Source organism: Cyclopterus lumpus, chromosome 5 (assembly GCF_009769545.1).
Source record: "Cyclopterus lumpus isolate fCycLum1 chromosome 5, fCycLum1.pri, whole genome shotgun sequence".
NCBI lineage: Eukaryota > Metazoa > Chordata > Actinopteri > Perciformes > Cyclopteridae > Cyclopterus > Cyclopterus lumpus.
Window position 1 is genome coordinate 12828079 of NC_046970.1, and position 18903 is coordinate 12846981.

The 18903-nt window shown below is 41.5% G+C and overlaps 1 protein-coding gene across 2 annotated transcripts in view; it reads right to left on the reverse strand.

The window, feature by feature from the left end:
• dip2bb (disco-interacting protein 2 homolog Bb) overlaps positions 1 to 18903 on the reverse strand; it is a 44633-nt gene that overhangs the window by 4450 nt on the left and 21280 nt on the right. The window contains exons 2-32 of one of the 2 annotated variants that reach the window (XM_034532737.1): positions 17557 to 17628; positions 16274 to 16426; positions 13231 to 13356; positions 12816 to 13145; positions 12418 to 12564; positions 11673 to 11792; positions 10811 to 11008; positions 10530 to 10621; positions 10318 to 10428; positions 10117 to 10240; positions 9745 to 9854; positions 9487 to 9589; positions 9326 to 9390; positions 8941 to 9034; positions 8732 to 8851; positions 8519 to 8633; positions 8008 to 8147; positions 7003 to 7139; positions 6814 to 6894; positions 6536 to 6663; positions 6205 to 6319; positions 5834 to 6035; positions 4967 to 5070; positions 4080 to 4160; positions 3820 to 3943; positions 3602 to 3723; positions 2882 to 2993; positions 1909 to 2018; positions 645 to 775; positions 373 to 541; positions 59 to 229 (exon numbers count right to left, since the gene is read on the reverse strand). In XM_034532737.1, the coding sequence (XP_034388628.1) occupies positions 59 to 229; positions 373 to 541; positions 645 to 775; positions 1909 to 2018; positions 2882 to 2993; positions 3602 to 3723; positions 3820 to 3943; positions 4080 to 4160; positions 4967 to 5070; positions 5834 to 6035; positions 6205 to 6319; positions 6536 to 6663; positions 6814 to 6894; positions 7003 to 7139; positions 8008 to 8147; positions 8519 to 8633; positions 8732 to 8851; positions 8941 to 9034; positions 9326 to 9390; positions 9487 to 9589; positions 9745 to 9854; positions 10117 to 10240; positions 10318 to 10428; positions 10530 to 10621; positions 10811 to 11008; positions 11673 to 11792; positions 12418 to 12564; positions 12816 to 13145; positions 13231 to 13356; positions 16274 to 16426; positions 17557 to 17628 (4007 nt within the window). Of the gene's footprint in view, positions 1 to 58; positions 230 to 372; positions 542 to 644; positions 776 to 1908; positions 2019 to 2881; positions 2994 to 3601; positions 3724 to 3819; positions 3944 to 4079; positions 4161 to 4957; positions 5071 to 5833; positions 6036 to 6204; positions 6320 to 6535; positions 6664 to 6813; positions 6895 to 7002; positions 7140 to 8007; positions 8148 to 8518; positions 8634 to 8731; positions 8852 to 8940; positions 9035 to 9325; positions 9391 to 9486; positions 9590 to 9744; positions 9855 to 10116; positions 10241 to 10317; positions 10429 to 10529; positions 10622 to 10810; positions 11009 to 11672; positions 11793 to 12417; positions 12565 to 12815; positions 13146 to 13230; positions 13357 to 16273; positions 16427 to 17556; positions 17629 to 18903 lie in introns of both variants that reach the window. The other variant, XM_034532736.1, reaches the window with a different exon arrangement.

The following is an 18903-nucleotide window of genomic DNA, read 5'->3' on the forward strand; positions in this document are numbered from 1 at the left end:
CTGGCTCTCATCTACGTATAATTCAAAGTGTACTTCTATGGGAAGTCGGTTGGTGTACCTGCAGGCAGACAGCCAGGTTAACCCGTGAACCAAACGCAGTGCTGACAGCTCTGGACGACAGCCCAATGTCTTTAAACAGCTTTGAGAAGGAGTGTGAGAGGGCGAGTCGAGGGCGTTCCTCTGCTATCACCACGCAGCTCCGCACACATGACAGGTTCACACCACGGGCCTGAAAAAAACAAAACTTTATTACATTCGTCATAATACATATTTATAGCCCACACGAAAACACACCCACACAAAATGATCAAATATTCCATATCTTTCGTTCAGGATTCTCTCTCTCTCTCTCATATGTATATAGTCCTTTACCTTGAGTAACTCAGTCTGAGTGCCCAGTCCTTTAGTGCAGAGCTCCATGACGGAGTAGGAGCAGAAGGTGTCTCTGATACGATACTGAGTGAGCGTACTCAGCCACAGAGACAAGCAGCTCTCCAACTCGAAGGGGGGAATCAGGACGGATTGGTGACCTGAGTAAACACTAAAAGACAAGACATGAGGGAGAAAACATGGATGAATGGTGGAACACCACAACAGAGAGAATGCCACTACATTGCATGTATGTATTGTAGGTTTTACTGCACCTTGCGAGGCACCACAAGACGAAGCCCAGACCACAGTAAGGATCCAGGCAGATGGCTATTTGGCGAGAGGAGTAGAGTTCACACTGCAGCTTTATAGAGCGACAAATTGCACTGACCGCTGCATGAGAGATCTGCAACAAACAGGAAGTTACATTAGAGACAAAGTAAAATGTCACACCGACCCCGTTGCATAGCAAGGAATGATTTTCTAATGCTTCTGTCAACCAGGCTTGCCTTCTTCTACTTTGCGAAGTAATGCTACAGTAGAACACCTTTTCCAGTGCAACAGCGCATATGGCGGAATTCTATTACATTCAATCGAGGTATATGTACGGAAGTGTAGCCTTTGTATCTATTAGCAGGTTAATAAAGACGCCATTTTCTCTTGTTTACTCTGTCTGTCAGCCCTCATTGTGGTTTGGCAAAGGTCAATATCCATTAGTTTGTGACAGAGGTCGTACAGGAACACTGTACAATAGATGACTGACTGGTCGCTCTATCGCTCATCAACGACAGCTTTTCCTGCTCCTGACTGATCGATCACACCACTTGCCGGGCAATCACGGATTTGTTTTAAAAAGACAAACATGGTGGCTGAAGACATTCAGGATTCAATTGCTCATTACCTGCTCATAGCTCAGATCACTTCTCACATACAGGAACTATGTTTAATTTGATGTCTCTACATAAAATGAAGACTGACAAGAGCAACATTAGCATTTATTTGTTGTGTTTCTGGTCCTTGATGAATGTCTAGTCTAATAGACTCTTTTAGCTACATTTCTGGTCTCTTCCAACACCGTGAAATATCTGTCTCTCTAGCTGCTAAGTGCTCCACTATGTTCACATGTTTGTCTCAAACTGTGTCTGTCTGTCGTTTGGTGCTGAGCAAGTAGTGTACAGTGGGTTTCTAGAACTTTTCCACTGAAGACAGCTGCTGCTGCTCAAAGTGTGCTATGAGAGTGAATCCAAACAGTAAAGTTGTGGGCCGGACAGCTAAACAATGAACTGAAACTCTGTCTAAATCTCTGTAGAGTCGAGGGGAGGTGCACATTCATGTTATCACTGTAGGTTACATTATCATTTGACATACATTGTTTGGACATGTTCATTATAGCCACTGTGGAGTGGAAACCCCTCCTTTGTTGGGTCTCTACACCTTAAAGTAGGAGCTCCACAGCTGTATACGTAATACCAACAGGTTATTGGATTAGGATCAAGAGCAAACACTGCAGCATTTGAAAGTGAAGCTCATCCATCACACCTTGACCCCAGTGAGCATGCCTGTCGTGGACACACTGAAGTCCAGATAAGCAATCATCTCTGCTGTGGGTGGCTTATAGATCTGGGGAGGCCGGCGGCGAGGAAGGTCATCTGTTTTACAGGGAACAAAATAACTATTAAATATATTGACCAATAATGACAAAAAATATATATATATACTCTCAATTATTGCTCTTAGATAATAATACTAGAATCAAATATCAACTCATTCCAATTAAAATGCTGTTTGAAAGGGTTTAACAGAAGATAACACACACATACTATAAGGAAAACAAAGGAGACATTTAGTATGCATTAAGCACTTATCTGCCCACACGTTTGTCTACCCACAATTTTTGTAATAACGGGAGAAATCACTGCCGAGAAATGCGCCACTTCCTGTTTGTCTAAATACTGCAAACGGTCCACAATAACTGACACAAGCACTTCTGACAGAACTGTGCACTTTATACACGCCTAACTTCACACTCACTATGACAACTACTACAAGCAACGGACAAGCCTTTTTTTACTTTGAATTTGACCAATAAGAAAGTCAACTACCGTAAACATGTATTCTTAATTCAGTTATGTCTTATTACAAATACGTGAATTGTTCACGGAACATCTGTCATAACACTCTGCACAGCTCGTGTGGATTTAGGGTGTAAATATGTTAAAGTTGAACTATGGACTTTGAAGTATTAAAAAGTCCTGTTGATAAATTACCTCATGGTATTCACATATGGTCAAGTTTTGCCTGAACGTGAGAATTTTCACATTTTGACATGTCACAGTATAAAAATCACAGGTGTAAATAATAAAGTTAATGATAACTTCCATGTAGCTGCTTTAGTCATGATGCTTCACACCGCCATGGCTTACTGGGATAATTATCAAACACCTGAGATTTTTCTGCTCTGACAAGTCAAAATGTCGACTCTAAAAACAAATCCTATCTTTTGGTTTCTTACCTGTGTCAATGATTGTTGGCCACGTTTTAATGTTAACAGAAGCAGCAGCCTCTTTGGAGCGCATAGTCCTCATGAGACTTTGAGTGGTGAGGATACATGCAGCTTTACTGACCTGGTAACAAAACATAAGCACGATTCATTTGAATTGGAGAAGATGCTACAAATGACCAGTAATCTAATTAAATTCATCCATAAGCACACATAAACCAATGCACATAACATGATCTACATTTCTATAGCCAACTGATACTGAATTTTGAAGCGGATACAATATTGATTTTTAAGAATAAACACAAACATTTCTGATAGGGATCTCTTAATTTCACTTTAAGCGGGACATTTCACAGTTAGAAAAAATAAAATCCAATTTATAAAAGGGAGACAGCTTCAGTCTATGCAATTTTTTAAGTTCGACCCTCTGTCTGACTTTTGGTGAACTTGAGTATTGTGTTTGTTTGTTCTGCTTTAGGTCTAACATTGCAGAAAAAAGGTTGCTCAATTGCTAAATCGATCAGAACATTCATGTTCTTTTAGGTAGCAGGGTCATCACAGGTGGCTGAATGTCCAATGTCTACAGGATATTTATTATAATATCTACACATAACCCACAACTGAAAATACCCTAATACTAGGATTAAATTATTGCACACACATGTAAGTACACACAAACCCATGAGCATGCAATAAGACACGTGCATGCGTAAAAGAGCACCCACTCACATCAATAATCATGCGGACAGTAGGTAGCGTGGCTGCCAGGTTCTGAGGGTGCGGTGGTCTGACATTTACAGGAACACATCCAGCGTAAAGGCAGCCATAGAAGGCGGCTATCAAATCAATTCCTGAGAGAAAGATAGAGTGGTGTAGAACATTCACTATAATTAATCACTAGGGGATTAATAGGTAGACACAGACAGGAAGCAAGAGGCAGAACCCACCAGGAGGATAAAGCAGAACTACGTTCTCTCCGGTGTTGATGCTGCCTTTCTCAGTGAGCGCTGCAGCTATCTTCTCCGCTCGCTTGTGAAGCTGGACGCAGGTCGCTGTGCTCACTGTGACACCCTGAAGGACAGGAGTAATACACAGAGGAAGGAATTCAACGTCCCCAAAAACACAAGTAGTAATTTCTGTATCAATATCATCACAGTCTAAGTATACATAATGTGTTTCTCGGCATATAAACAGATCAGTTTGATACCTTGGCATTAAGAAGAACAAAGAGGACGTGGTCTGCATCTGTCTGTGCCCTCCACTGCAGAGCCTCTGTCAAATACTGATGCTGAAATAAAAGGAAATCATATTTAGATGCATGTACTGTATATCTGAGGTTGTGCTTTAATAGTCTTGAGAAATGATTACAAACACAACCACGAAGAGCTTATACGGAGAGGAGTTTAGTGCTGATGGAACAATGTAATACAGCTGAATAAAACAAAATAAGGTGGGGCTCAGAGACTGCATACCTCAGTACACAGCTGCCTGGCATAAATGATCTCTTGCCAACGTGCAAATAATTTACACCACATACTCTGAGCCAATACAGCTTTTAAAATAATGACCAATAACGTAGGATGTGAAAGGAACCTTTGCAGTAAAACAAGGAACAGCTACAGAAGGTGCATATCTTGAAACACAGATAGTAACAATAAACATGCAAAGCTATGCTTGTGTCAGATTTTAACACAAGCACACAACATAGAACCACCATCCAAGAATAAACAAAGGCATGGGGAAGGTGCCAGAAGGGGGTCTTCATTCTTACCATTACAGTGGGCCACATACAGAGCTACATCCAGAGAATGACGAGAGCAGAAAGAGAGAAGAGTCCAGGTTTTTATCTACAAAACTGAGCTTTGTTTGAGCCTGAACCAAGTTACACTTGCAGTAAAAAGTCTTCAAACTTAACGATCCACCATTATAACACAGTATGAGCATTGGTACTGATCATGTGTTTCCTGCTGATGCTGAAAGACATGCAAGTGTCTCTTTGGAAAGTGGGAATGTGTTTGAAGTAATCAGATAAATAGTTAGTGGGGGGGTGGGAAGTGAGAGCTGCAGTATTCATGGTCATGCTACCTTCCGTACAAGATCCTGGTCTTCGATCATGCCGAGGTCCCTGCCTACGGCCTGGGCAATCCTCTTCCCTGCAACCAGGTTGCCCACCATCACTGATGCAGGACCAACACCAACTACAAGAGAAACAGAGTGTAAAGTATGAAGCAGAAAGATGGATAAAAGGAAATCGTCATCACATTGTATTCATAATGTCTTATAGTATATTCTTCTTTCTCTCTGTATGTATTTCTTAGTTTTTAATCGTTAGTTTTTCTGCTCATTTAGTGTACTTCTCGTTTTTTTCTTAATGTACATGTGCTTAGATAGCTTTCTATTTTTGTTATTGTTTGTTTTTCTCTTAAAGTTAAGGGGCGGTCTGTTGTATTAACCTGAGGCTTGTTGACCTCTGTTAAGACATTTCAAATGTTTTCATTATCTGGATCTTATGTAGTCTTATGTGAGTGCAAATTTAAAAACAATTAAAATAATATATAGGATTGGAAAATAGAAATGATGGTAACACTGCACATTTCACAATAAAGCACCCAAGAAAACCCCAGTTGTAATCCTGTCAGATTCCAAAATAGCTTTAATTTGTACGTGTCTGGAAAGTAAACATTCGGACTGCAGTATTTTGTCAAACACAGATGATAAATGGTGGCTGTGCTCAACTATGCCGATTGTGTGACAGTCATCGAACTTTGCCACAACCAGAGACTAACGTGGCAGAAACATTGCTTTCCAAAATTCAGAAACTGTTATGTGTACGTTATGTAACACTACTGACAATGCTTCAATTTCACAAAACACTTCATAACCCTGACTGACTCTCACAGGCGGAACATCAACAATGTCTCCCATCTTTGGGGTTTCTGTCTGCAGATAAGCGTTGCCTACCGGGCTGCTTCTGGCGGGGCTTGGGCAGGTTGGTGACACACGTATGTGGACACATTAGGATGTTGCAGGGGTGCAGGTTGCCATCTAAGAAGAACTGCTTGGTGTCAGAGGTGTGGATGCCACCCAGGGGTGTTTTAGGTAAGGTGTTGGCCGGGACCAGAGCCAAACAGTAGAGGCCAACCTGGTGGATGCTGTCGATAGCCTGCGGAGGACAGTTGCTTACAAAATAGCTAATATCACAACTTTTTTTTTTTTTTAAACTGAAGTTGACAGAATGGTGCTTTTGTCTTGCACTGGATGATAGTGTTATTGCCTATCACAAATAAAGAAGATGTGTATATTATTTCCTGTAACTTGATGAGCTGATTTACCTGAAGCACACGGCTCATCCACTGGAAGCTGTCCTCTTCGCTGGCGCCTGGCCTCTGCTCCGCCACAATCACTACCCTCTCATCATAAAACACTGTGACTGAAAACACAGCGATCCTGAAACACAAAAACATAAGACTATTCAGAGGGTGTGTAAGTCAGATATCTATAGACCACACCACTATTACATGCAGCGATGCCCTGTTTTGGGCAGCTGCGCCTCTCTTGTACCACCAGGTGTCAGCAGCGATAAATTAGAATCCACACTTTACCAACAGAGCGCCATCTTTCCACTCAAAGTTTGTATGAAGAGGAATTTAGTGGTCTCCTTACCTTCCACGGTACACGGTCTTGACTGGCTCCACGGCAAGAGCGGTGGCCACCAAGTCATCAGCATTGTGTCTCCGCCCGCTCACCATCAGCAGACCCTCGATCTTCCCCACCACAAAGATCAGGCTGCCCTGCACGTAGCAGGAGTATACACAGCGGGGTCATTACATTATACATGTACATAAGTATGCAGACTCATTGAAAGGCAGAGAGAGGAGGATGGTTTTCAGGACGGCTCACGTTACCACAGATGTTGTACTGTAATGAAATGTGATACTTACTGGGCCAACAAACCCCAGGAGTCCTGACCGCACAAATGGTATCTCTCCAATGGGCACTCCATTAGCGTTAACCGGTATCACCTGAACACAACCATATAGAAATGATGGATATGCACCACAGAAAGAAACAGATTAATCGTTTGATTGTATCAGCACAGGCAGGTTGGAAATGTAATTTTACTTTCATACCTCAAATGTGTTTTTGGTGAGCCCAGGTAGGCCGTAGTACATGTTGCCCCCAGCACGGGAGTTGATTATTATCTCACCAATCTCATCTGTTTTACACAGCTGAGGAGGCCCGTCTGGCCTAACAATGCACATCAGAGCTGGATACACACAAAGGCAGCATTCAAAGAACTAATAGACTTCATAAATTGACATTGCATATTTCAGCCCGTTTTTGTGATTACATGACCTCATCCTTCTGGAAAATAAAGTTAAATCTTGCTGTTCCTAGAAGCCAAAGATCTTTAATTACACAATTAAAACTGGTATTCTTCCTCTTGCTATTGAGGTTTCAGGAGCAGCATATGTATTGTCTGAGCTGGTGTAACTTTGGAGAGGTGGAAAGTGAGTCCCGTTTATACGTGCTACTAAAACTAATATAAGTGTCAGTATTTCATGAAATGGTTTGCATGTGTAACAGGTGTGCCTGGCCTGCTGCAGTCTTATATCTGGCTTGATCACATCCGTTAACTTCTGTATGATCTCAACTGTGTTTCATGGCTGTACTTATTGAAGGAAGGACCCGGACCACAAAACACAGTAATAAAACACTTCATCGCCATCATAGAAATCTTGTTTGACAGTAATTTTGAATAGTTTACAAAGCATTCTATACTTTTTCCGGCTATGTTGCAATTGTTTTTACATCCATATCAGCATTGAATAAAAGTCAAACTCAAGAGATTTCAATTTTGCTTGAGATAATATTATTGAAGGTGTGTTCAGGTGATTGTGGAAAGATCCAAGATGTTATTACGTTGGCTGCAACACACCACTCATACCCAAGAAACAACCAACATATTTCAAATAAATCTTTTCCATGACATTCATATTTGCGTCTTGAGGCTTAAACTTCTGACATACTGGAGCTCAAGAATGTTTTTTTAGCGTCTCTTTCCACAAGCACCCATCTTTCATTTGTTTTTGATGATTTCCTTTTGACTTATTCATCTTTCCTTCTACCCTCACCTCCAGGCATGACGTGCCCCACATCTTGTACAGTCAGGGCGGAGTTCTTGTCCTCCGTGTTGACCCTTATGACACTGTGACTCAGGCCGCCCATTGAAAGAATGGCACGGGCTGGGAGGGGTGTGCCTGGTACTCCTGGTCTACACAGGGGAGAATTTGATCAATCATGAGCATTTCCATCCATCCCATCTGTTCTTACAGTTAGCCATCTGCCCACCCACCCATGTACAACACCACATACAACAGTCCATATCCATCCAATCTGCTATACCAGTAAAAATGATAATCAACCTTGAGTAAAGCAGTGTGGCATGCTTTTCCTTTGTTTTTCATTAATCAAAATGTCCTTTCATGGGCATTAGATTGAAATGGAGGGTTGAAAGAACGAAGAAATGGGAGGTAGGTGGGACTAGGGACTTAGAAGAAAGAAGGTGTTTCTATCTTCTTTTATGTTTGTCTTTTTCTTCCAATATAATGCTACATAAAAAATATATATGGGTCAGTAACATACCTGCGTATAGCTACTGTCATAGCCTCAGGGGAGGTGGCACAGGGACAGACGGCCTCAGGTTTCAGCCCGTGGGACTGAAAGACGTTCAGGAAGGCATCACAGGAAGACACCGACCCTTGACAGTGAGAGATAGGGAATTTAACACATTACATTTAATTTGTGTAATTTGAAAAAACCTAGGGTCCCAAAGCTGGAGAGTCACAAAGTACTCACAGGGGTTAGCACCATCAGCAACAATCAGCATATGTAAAGACGCCAGACTGGTGTCTCTCTGGTCCCGGTGAGCCATCATGGCCCAGTGTAGATCACGGCACTTCACCAAAGCTATACGAGCTGCACAAGAATAGCGGTATGTAATGTTATGTTCAACATTCATCATATTATACTTTTATATGGCACGACTCAACTGATAGCAGTGTTACCTTTGTGGATGTGGACCCTCTGTACCCAGGAGAGAGGACAAGCCTTCATTACTGCGTAAGGAACACTGATAGTGTGTATCCTGTTCATCACAGCCTGGAAACAAACCAAACCTGATTAAGCAGCTTATACACTATAATATATGTTTTTCTCATTATAACAACAACATAACATTCAACTTGTTATTTTGTTTATTTGTTGTCTACTGTTGTTGCTTGTTGTTGTTTGTTATGTCTGATGTCCTATGTCCTATGTTGCACCACCCACCACGCTAAGTTCCTTGTAGGTGTAAACCTACTTGGCTATTAAAAGTTTCTGATTCTGATTCTGATTCTAAATGTCATTGTAAAATTACAGAAAGAGTCAAATGCATCCCCATACCCTTACCGTGAGAACTCCATGCCACAGGCCCATATCCTTTTTAAAGTCCAGGACATTCACCAAAGTTTCCCCTTAAAGTGAAGAAAGACACAAGTGACTTCAGGCTCATCACAAATATGTTGATGAGGAAAGCTTCAGATAATGGATGATGACGATTCTTCACTCACCCTCACAGTAGTTGCAGGCCTGGGTTAGCGCTTGGCAGTGGGTCAACATGGCTACTTTAGACACAGCCACACCCACCACTGTGCCGTCTTTACTGGCCTTGTACTAAACAGAGAGAAAACACAAGAGTACATGTTAATACTTGTGCAAACCTGCAACACGCTTTACCTTTATCGACATTGCATTATACAATATCGTCTCCTTAAAAGCAATAACTGCAACATGCAATCGGCTGACCCACCAGTCAGCATCTCTGTTACCTCTATATATGCAGGGTCAGTGTTGGCAGTGGGGATGTGCGGCTGCCACTCTTTGGAAGGCTTTGTCAGGTATTTTGAATCTGTCACCACCCACTTTAGTCGAGGCCACCCTATCAGAGAAAGGCATAAGTGAAGTCAAGTAAAATCAAGGGGACTTACATTATACCTCGGAATATAAAAAAAGATATTCATTTCAAAATGTTATACAATCGGATTTGAGAACATTTATGGCTGAAATTCATCATCACTTCTTCATTAAAACACAATACATTGTATGCCAAAAGTCTGAAGGTGACCTGAGCTTTAGCCATTGCATTTCTTACAGCAACATTTAATAAAAGAAATGAAAGATAAATAAATTAAATAACTGACCTTTAAACTGCAGTATTTCCCCTGTGGGCGTTTTGGGTAAACCTTTCAGACAGATCTCACTGGTCAGAGCCAGACCAACACCACAGCTACCAAGCAGAAACCCCACCTGGCAGATACCTGCATCCTAAAAACACATTCATAGTTAAACCGAAAGAAATGTGTCTGTACTCACAAAATGTACATGTTGGATGGATTTCTTACTTTGCGAGACAGTGGTACTTCAATAGGTACAGGTATAACTTCAGCTAGGAGGCAGCCATAGAAGGCCACCCAGAACATACCAGGGTCACTGTTTGGATACACCAGCGCCACCTACCAAGACATTACACTTTGCATTCAGCTGCTTGTTGCTGCAAAACATTATATACCTTTGTGCTTCATGTGTTTGTTGTATTGTGTGTCAGCTCTCTCACCTTGTCTCCAGGTTTGAGGATTTGCTCATTCTTGGTGCCCAGCTTGTTCAGGAGGGTGTACGCCAGTTTCACGCTACGACTCCACAGCTTCCCTAACAGACAGAAGGTTGAGCAGATAGGAGGTTAGTTAGGAGGGGAGGTTATATATATCTTACCACTGCCAAAATAAATCTCATGTCACAGAGTACATACATCTCTTTATTGTCAGAATTAGCTTTTAACAGGAACTTATCAGAAATAACTCTCCACCCATCATTGGCAGATCAAGTCTTGTTTCTCACCATAAGTCAGTGTGTAGAGTGTCTTGCCCGTGATGTCAAGAGCGGTGAGGGCGGGGCTCTTCCCTTGAGTGGACCCCCAACGGGCCAACGCTGCCTGCAGGGCTGGGGGCCAGTTGCTGACCACACCCAAAGGCTCCCCTTTCACCGGGATGATCTGACGGCCCTCCGGCTTGGGTGTGTTGGGGTCTGGCTCGGGCACTTTGAGAGAGACAACAGAACATGTATGTGGCAGATTAATGAGGTTGATCAAAGATGCCACCAGGGTAAAATGCAGTCCATACATCATTGCTGGCCTAAACTGATTCAGCCTATGGATTGGCTTTCTCTTTCCTCTGTCTTCCCTAATCTGTCTTCTTCTCTGTTGTTTCAATTGTCTGCAAACTCTATGATCCCTCTGTCTATAATGCATTATAAACATACTTATAATGTGTTATAATGTGCTTATAGCACTACAAATATAGAAATAATCACTCTTAAATATTCATAATGCTTAAAACAATAATCATAACACATTACAATGCATTGTATGATTACTTATAAGGTCAAGTTTCATAGGACATCCTTTGTACTTCAACCCAAAAGTTTAACATATCAATGGGTTGATCTATATTGATCTATAAAGCATTAGTGAACAATTTATTAACCATAATAGAGCCATTTGTCACAATTTATAAACACTTAATAAATGTTGACTTGTCAGTTGGACCCAACATTTATTTTCTAAATATAAAGATGTCTGCACAAGTCATTCAGACTGTAATAGGATGTAGTACAGTTTATATATATATAAACAACCTTCAAAGTCCCTTAAAGTAGAAAATGTAAGGGGCCAATTGTGAACATTGTTGTCGAAGATGCGTACCTTCTACGATCTCCTCAGCGTCGTCGGTGAAGAACTCGCTGAGAGGGGGCCTCTTGGGCCTCTTCAGGGTGTTGAGCAGCTGCTGGATCTTAGTGGACACTCTGCTGTTCACAGGAACTCCTACAAGGTGGATGAAGGCGGAGAGGGGCAGTGGCAGGACAAACACACGGTCACACACACAATGGCTTGAACATCCAGTGACACCAACACCACATGTCTAAACTTCTTACCATCTCATTGTCTGCTGCTCTTCATCCCATTACACAAAAGACTGTATTCTTTAGTTAAGATTGAATTGATGATAACCACACTTTTTTTCATATCTTGTGGGAATGAAAAGCAGCATACGTAGGTGGCAACAACACAAGGACAACAGTGAGAGCTGGAGTAAAGGTTGTCTTTTCGGTTTGGGATCACACGTGAGGATTCATTCTGTGTGTGGATGATGATTCATTAAAAACAAGTGGGGAGAGTAAGGGTAAAACAGCAGACACAGAAGGCTACAGACATTGTACATTAAGGTGTTTCCTTACTCTGCGTATTACCTCTTCCTATCAGGCAGTCAAATAAACGTGACAGGGTAGAGAAAGATCAAGAAGAAAAGACAGCAGTAAAGTCTGATTAATGATATGTCATGGTTGGAGGTCAACACTTATTTCGAAGAGAGATATGTGAGTGGAATCAGACACAAACTCCAGCAAAGACACACAAACAAATCTAAAATGATATGTGGTGTAGTCGTTACCGTCCGCAGTCTCCATCATGCTTGAGCGGCTTTGTCCGCGGCTCATCCCTCGGACCACAGCGTTGTTCGTCAGGTCGACCCGTGGTCCTCTGGATGGGGGGGCCACAGCTGTCACATCTGGAGGCGGGGCACTGTTTTCTGATGGGGCTACAGGTGAAGCGAGGGAGAATAGTCTGAACGAAGCGATTCTAAAGTTTCAGCTTGCTTTCTAATTAAAATACCAGGCATTGTATATTAGCAAATACAGGTATAATACTAAGCAAAACCTAATTTCAGTTCAAATGTTAAGATATTGTTTTTTGGATCTCTAATTCTTTCATCTGCTACATGCTTTATTAACTGATACTAATAACAGAAATGGTGTCTATGAACATCTTAGTCATAACTTAGCATCTCACCAATGCGACTGTGAGCCAGCATGTCCGTCACAGCTGCAGTGTGGGCTGAGGGCTGAGGCTGGTGCTGCTGCTGGTAGTGAGGCTGATACAGAGGCTGGTACTGTGGCTTGTACTGAGGCTGAGGCTGAGACTTAGGCTGTCTGTGAGGCTGCGGCTTGGCCTCTCCGTGGGACAAGGTTGAGGAGGCCGAAGAGGAGGTGGAGGAGCCCTGGACGGTGCGGTTGATCCAAGAGTCCGGGCTCTGCTGGTTGGGATTGACCACAGGCGGAGGAGGGACCAGTGATGATTGCCTGCGCACAGATGTTTCATCTTCAGATCCTGAAGAAGAGTCTGAGAGCAAAAGAGAGAGTAGGAATATTCAGCACTGTATCTTCCCAGCTTAATGTCAATAATTGGACTCTCCTTCCTGTCCTACCCGGTGGTGTGCGGGTTTCGATGGGAGACTGGACATACGTGGAGCGTCGTTTGGTAGGCATGGGCAGTGCCATCTTCTCTTCCTTATGTTTAGCCAGGGCAGCCTGTACTGCCTCAGTATGGATATCTGCACAGATTGAAAACCAAACACACTTTAGGTTGGGAATGGCAGCTTTGGATCTGATTCAGAGCAAAGAAACAATGTAAATGAATGTTAATGAAAATAATAAAAACAGCCAATGAACTCACTCATCAAGAGCCAGTTTGCCCACAACACATAAAAATGCATACTTTTCCTAACTGTTGCTTGAATAGTGTTATGACTTAATTTGAATTGTGAGTCCTCCAGAGCAGGGGGTAGTACAGAAACCACAGCCTGGGAAGTAAGTTTAGATCCTGGTTCCTCAAGGCTAAGGACCTGCATTCCTACAAACCTTTTGGGACAAGGTCCTGCTTGCAAAGGTGGTCAGCATAGGTGAAGTAATAATTAATGCAGTGGTGTGAACTATTTGTATAAGTATTTTGGACAGTAGAAAAAAATCAGGGTGTGATAAAAAGAAAAGTTAATATTATATTATTAAACAATCTGAGAAGGAAAACAACTAGTTACTCTTCTCTCTCTCAGTGACACATTCAAACTAGGACAACTTGAGCAGAAAACATACTATTATTTTTTTTAAATGGTCACAAGATAAGTGAGTGTGGTCACCTCTGCCTCATTCTTTTCCAGACATCTTTGTGAGCAACATTTAAAGTTTGTTTCATTGATATATTGTTGAAGAAGAAACAGTTAATTAAAATATCAGGAGAAAATCCTAAGATGATGATTGTGTTTTTCCACTGAAAGAGGAAACCATGAGAGAGACAAGCTGTGTTTTAAGCAACACACTTGCCTACACACTAATACTCTCACTTCATGACACCCACTGGCACATTAAAAAGGACCATGTGATCAGCCACACATTCAGGCTACGTAACAAAACGTGTGCAGTAAAAGCCCACTCACTGACAAATCACTCATGTATTTACTCAGGAGACACAGTTTCCATTCAACATATAAACCACCAAGCGCAGCTCATCACACAGCAGCAGAAGGGCCATAATTACATAACTGTTGAACAGATTGCTCAGGACTCAATCTTCTTCATAATGTGCCATCGTCCACCCTCACACAGGGGCGTCAGAAGAGGCTGACTCCTTACAAATGTCTGTGAGGATGAGTGCTGTCTCCGTGGCGATAAGCACGGTGGGGTGTGTGAAGGATAGCGGTGTGGTAGCGGAACTCGTGATGTATGAGCAGCTGAAGACCTTAATCTGGTATTATCTTTCATGTGTACGTCTTTGGTTTACTATTACACATATGAAACATGAATGTATAACTGTAGAGGCAGCAGCCACAAACCAGTTATATTGTATTTTGGTGAACGCAGTGCTGACACTGTTGTTTAAGAGGAGTAATAACTGGAGGAGGCTGTAAAACGATGATTGCTTTCATATTTTAGTATTTTGGTTTCTTCTTGTCGCAGTGTTTTGTCATTGTCTCACTAGTATGTGTTTATGTTGGGTCTCTTTTCAAACTTTCCATTGTTTTGACATGCTAGCAGTGTAGTCTGGGGATGGCTTTGTTCTCTGTCTTTCTGTCTGACTGAAATATATCATAAACCTTGCCATGAACAAACGTTTATAGTTCCCAGAGGATGAATCTTGGACTTTGGTAATCTCCTGACTTTCCCCCTAGCGCCACCATCAGGTCAAATGTTCTATTTCCTCGGCTTATAGCGTGTAACACTAATGACATTCCCATCAACCAGAGCTGTATTCTGTGTTTAGTGCTAATTAGCACATGTTAGCATGCCAAAATGCTTTACCATAAATACAGTATGTTTCTGAAGCTCAGATTGAAAACATGATAATCATTACACCTGATTAACATCAGTATGCCAGTAGTGTCACTGTAAGCATGTTAGCATGGCTGAGGTTAGCAAGTGTAACTGTGTTTTTGTGTTGGTCGCTTACTGGTTTAAACCAGCTAGGCACTCACAGTATGAGGGGTGGTTTTAACTGACAGCTGACTGTAGCTGTGTCCAAAATCATTCTCTATTGACGAGCTACTGCACAGCGTTATGGAATTTCATTTCAGCAAATAATTTTGAAATAAAATTTTAAATAAAAATAGCTAGTTTATAAAAACCTACCCTAATGAAGGTAATGATGTTCACTATAGTCAAAACTGTTTTTGATAGGTGTTGATTAATCTTAATCTTAATTTGGGGAATGTATTTTGCGGTGCTGTAATGCTGACAGGGGTTTCTATTATATGCTGCACTAATTCCCCCAGTCTATATACAGTATATTGCACCAATCTCAATTTTGCATCTATTTTTCAAGCTTTAATCCTCTCTGTGTTGAATCCTTTTCTCCAAACTCCTTCTAAATCCTCCAATCAGATAATAAAATATTCTGATAAAATATTCGTTCACTGGTCAAATGTTTGTTTGTTTGTTTGTTTGCCTGGTATGTAGCATGCTGGAGTGTGAGGGTGTTTCAGAGAAGAGAGAATTAAGGAACGAAGGGAGGAGGCTTTTACAGTATTAACAGACACTATATCCTCTTCATAATGCTCTGTGCTCTTTCAACCCCTACACTACTGCTCTGTTTTCCTTTACCCCTGTCAGCGACGTCAGGTTTTCCCCTCCAGATCAGTATCCCCCCTGTTCTCCTCTCACATAGCGAGGCGGTGACATCACAGACAGCTTTCACAGACTGGGGGTCCTCACTGAGGGGCTTCCCAGCTGCAAGGTTGAACTGCAGTCTGCCAGTCTCTCTCTCTCTCTCTCTCTCTAACATGTTTTTAATTGGTCCCTTTGAAACAGCCCAGTGTCTGAGCTTAAAGCCGGCTCAACTGGTAAAGCTTTTGTGGGCTAATGTGAACGCTGTAAAGTTATGAGAGGAAATTGCTGTATATGTCCTCAGTGCATCACAGGTGTTTTGCATTTGGGGAAAAAGTGAAGCTGAACTTAGTTTCTCGATGCTGGAGTTCTGACCTGATCTGTAGCGGTCGTCCCTGGTTCCTCCACTCCGATGTGTCTTGCGGGAGCGACGCTCTCGATAACGGGACGAGCTGGAGGGGGGAGGACCGTGGCTGGAGGAGGAGCTGGGAGCGGGAGGCTGCCTGTCATTCTGACGGGGTGGCTCAACTGTCAAATAAACACAATAGACATGCATTCATTAATTGTCATATTACCACATATTATCTGAGTTAGTGTTAACTCAGTCACTGCCTTTGTGGGATAAAAAATTAAGAATTCCCAAGTCGCTAAAAAAAGGGAGTTATAAACAATGTGGCATACTTTCTGCAATTTTCTAGACACCAATAATGTACTTAACTTTCACAGGATATTTGATATGGTGTATGGGAATAGATAATGCTTTGATTTGAATTATTATGGAATTTAAGTTGGGGCTGCACGGTGGTGTAGTGGCTAGCACTGTAGCCTCACAGCAAGAGGGCCCGGGTTCGGATCCCGGGGCCCTCTTGCCCGGTCTGCGCACACCTTCTGTGTGGAGTTTGCATGTTCTGCCCCTGGCATTGTGGGTTCCCTCCGGGTTCTCCGGCTTCCTCCCACAGTCCAAAGACATGTAGCTCAGGTTAATTTGACTCTAAATTGCCCGAAGGTGTAAATGTGAATGGTTGTCGTTATATGTGCCCTGAGATAGATCGGCTCCAGCTACCCTAAATAGGATAAGCAGATCGGAGAATGGAATTTAAGTTTGAATGTGCTGCAGATTTTGTATTTTTCTTTCTACCTCTCCTGTTCTTATGTACATTGTATTATTACTATACCTGATTAACCAACCATTTGTTTCTTCAAATAGAGAAGGAGCCTCCAGCAGATAGACACATTCTGGATACAGCTAGCAATTTATTATCATTTGTGCTGCACTGTCAGTAGGGATGCGCAGAGAGATGGCACCACTAGGAGGCAGCAGTGAGCATGATCAGGTCTAAATGTACTTCAATGCCATTAATAGTAGAGAAACAGCCATTTACAGAACATTGTAAGCAATCTACATCTAAATTACATTGCCCTAAATTATACTGCAATGCAATATTTTCCGTCAAAAATAAAACAATTAGATATGAGAATTTAACTGACAGTAAGCAGAGCAGAGCTTGTGTGTCATAGCAATAGGACATTGTAGATCAACTAAAATCAGACTCATACTAGATAAGAAAGAGAAATGAGATCAGGATTAAGTGCTATTTCTTTGGTGTATAACACGGTTATGATAATCCGGGAACAAATAAGAGGTGATGGGTTTTTACCTGGAGTATGGATGATGTAGGGAGCCAGGAGTTTGATCTTTTTCTTCTCATATCCCTTCTGTGTAATATCACCTGTAAAGGATTGCAGAGAAGATGAGTGGCTTATAGTCTGAGGCAAAGGCAAACCTTTATGATTGGAATCAACATCAGTTCACGTGTATTGTCAGAAGCACTCACATTCAGTGGCAGTCTTTTTACATTCTGCATTACATAACAGTATATGCTTGATAAAATGCATCATTTTAAGAATAAAAAACGGCTTATTCTAAGGTTTATTGATAACACTCCTGTACTGAGTTACGTTCTCTGAATGCGATCTATTATTCCATGTTCAAACACAACAATGGTGATAGAGAGGAAATAAACAGGTCAAATAAAAAAGACAACTTTGTAAAAGAAAAGATGGAAACATAGATGGATGCACACAGTTGTTGCAGTAATCTCCAGAGATAGCTGAGGGCCGTCAAAGCTGTGGCTCTCTTCCAGTCTCAAGTATGACACGAAGAGAAAAACATAACAGCTAAATTTGGAAACGTACAGAAGCGTGGGCAAGGGATGGGATGATTCAGAGCTGTGGAGAGAAAACAGAAAGGCTTGAAAGCTGAGGGTAAGAAATGTGGGAGACACACAGAGAAAAAACTGCAGTCACGGTGCATCCGAAGGACAGAAGAAAAGGTATCTCCAGTCATAAGTGGTAAAAGAATCAAACACCACTCCTGTGCCCCCTGCACACAGCCCAGCTGCATCTCCCTCCACCTCACCAGACACAACACAGGCCGACTGAGCTTCCCCGCTGGCCCTGAAGCGATGTACTGACTGATGCCAAATTCCTTTGTGGGCAAAGCAGGCAGATTTTCAGACACATACACTGTAAAAAAAAATCCTAATTTAACGGAAAATAACTCTCTTTTTTTACACTAGTGTCTCTGTTTTTAAAAATTATGTGTAAAACTATGTAAAATTAAAGAAATTATCCGTAAATTAACAACCCAACTGTTAATTTAAGTATTATCCTAATAATAACAAATAACATTTTTTTCTCATTTTTTTACAGAAAAAGTACTGTATTATTTATACTGTATTTTTACTGTTTTCTTAAATGACATACAAATTCATGTAAAATAACAATAATTACATGTAATTAAATATCTAGCTCATTATTTAACGGTTTATGTCCATACTAACAATTTAACGATTTTCTTTGTTATTTTAAGGTAAATAAGTGTAGTGTTATATTAATGTGTACTTTTACATTAAAACTCTGTAATTCTGGATCTTAAATTAGCTAACGTTTTTCATTAAATCAAACATAATGCAGTCTTTTTTTAAAGAGTACAAAGTAGAAGC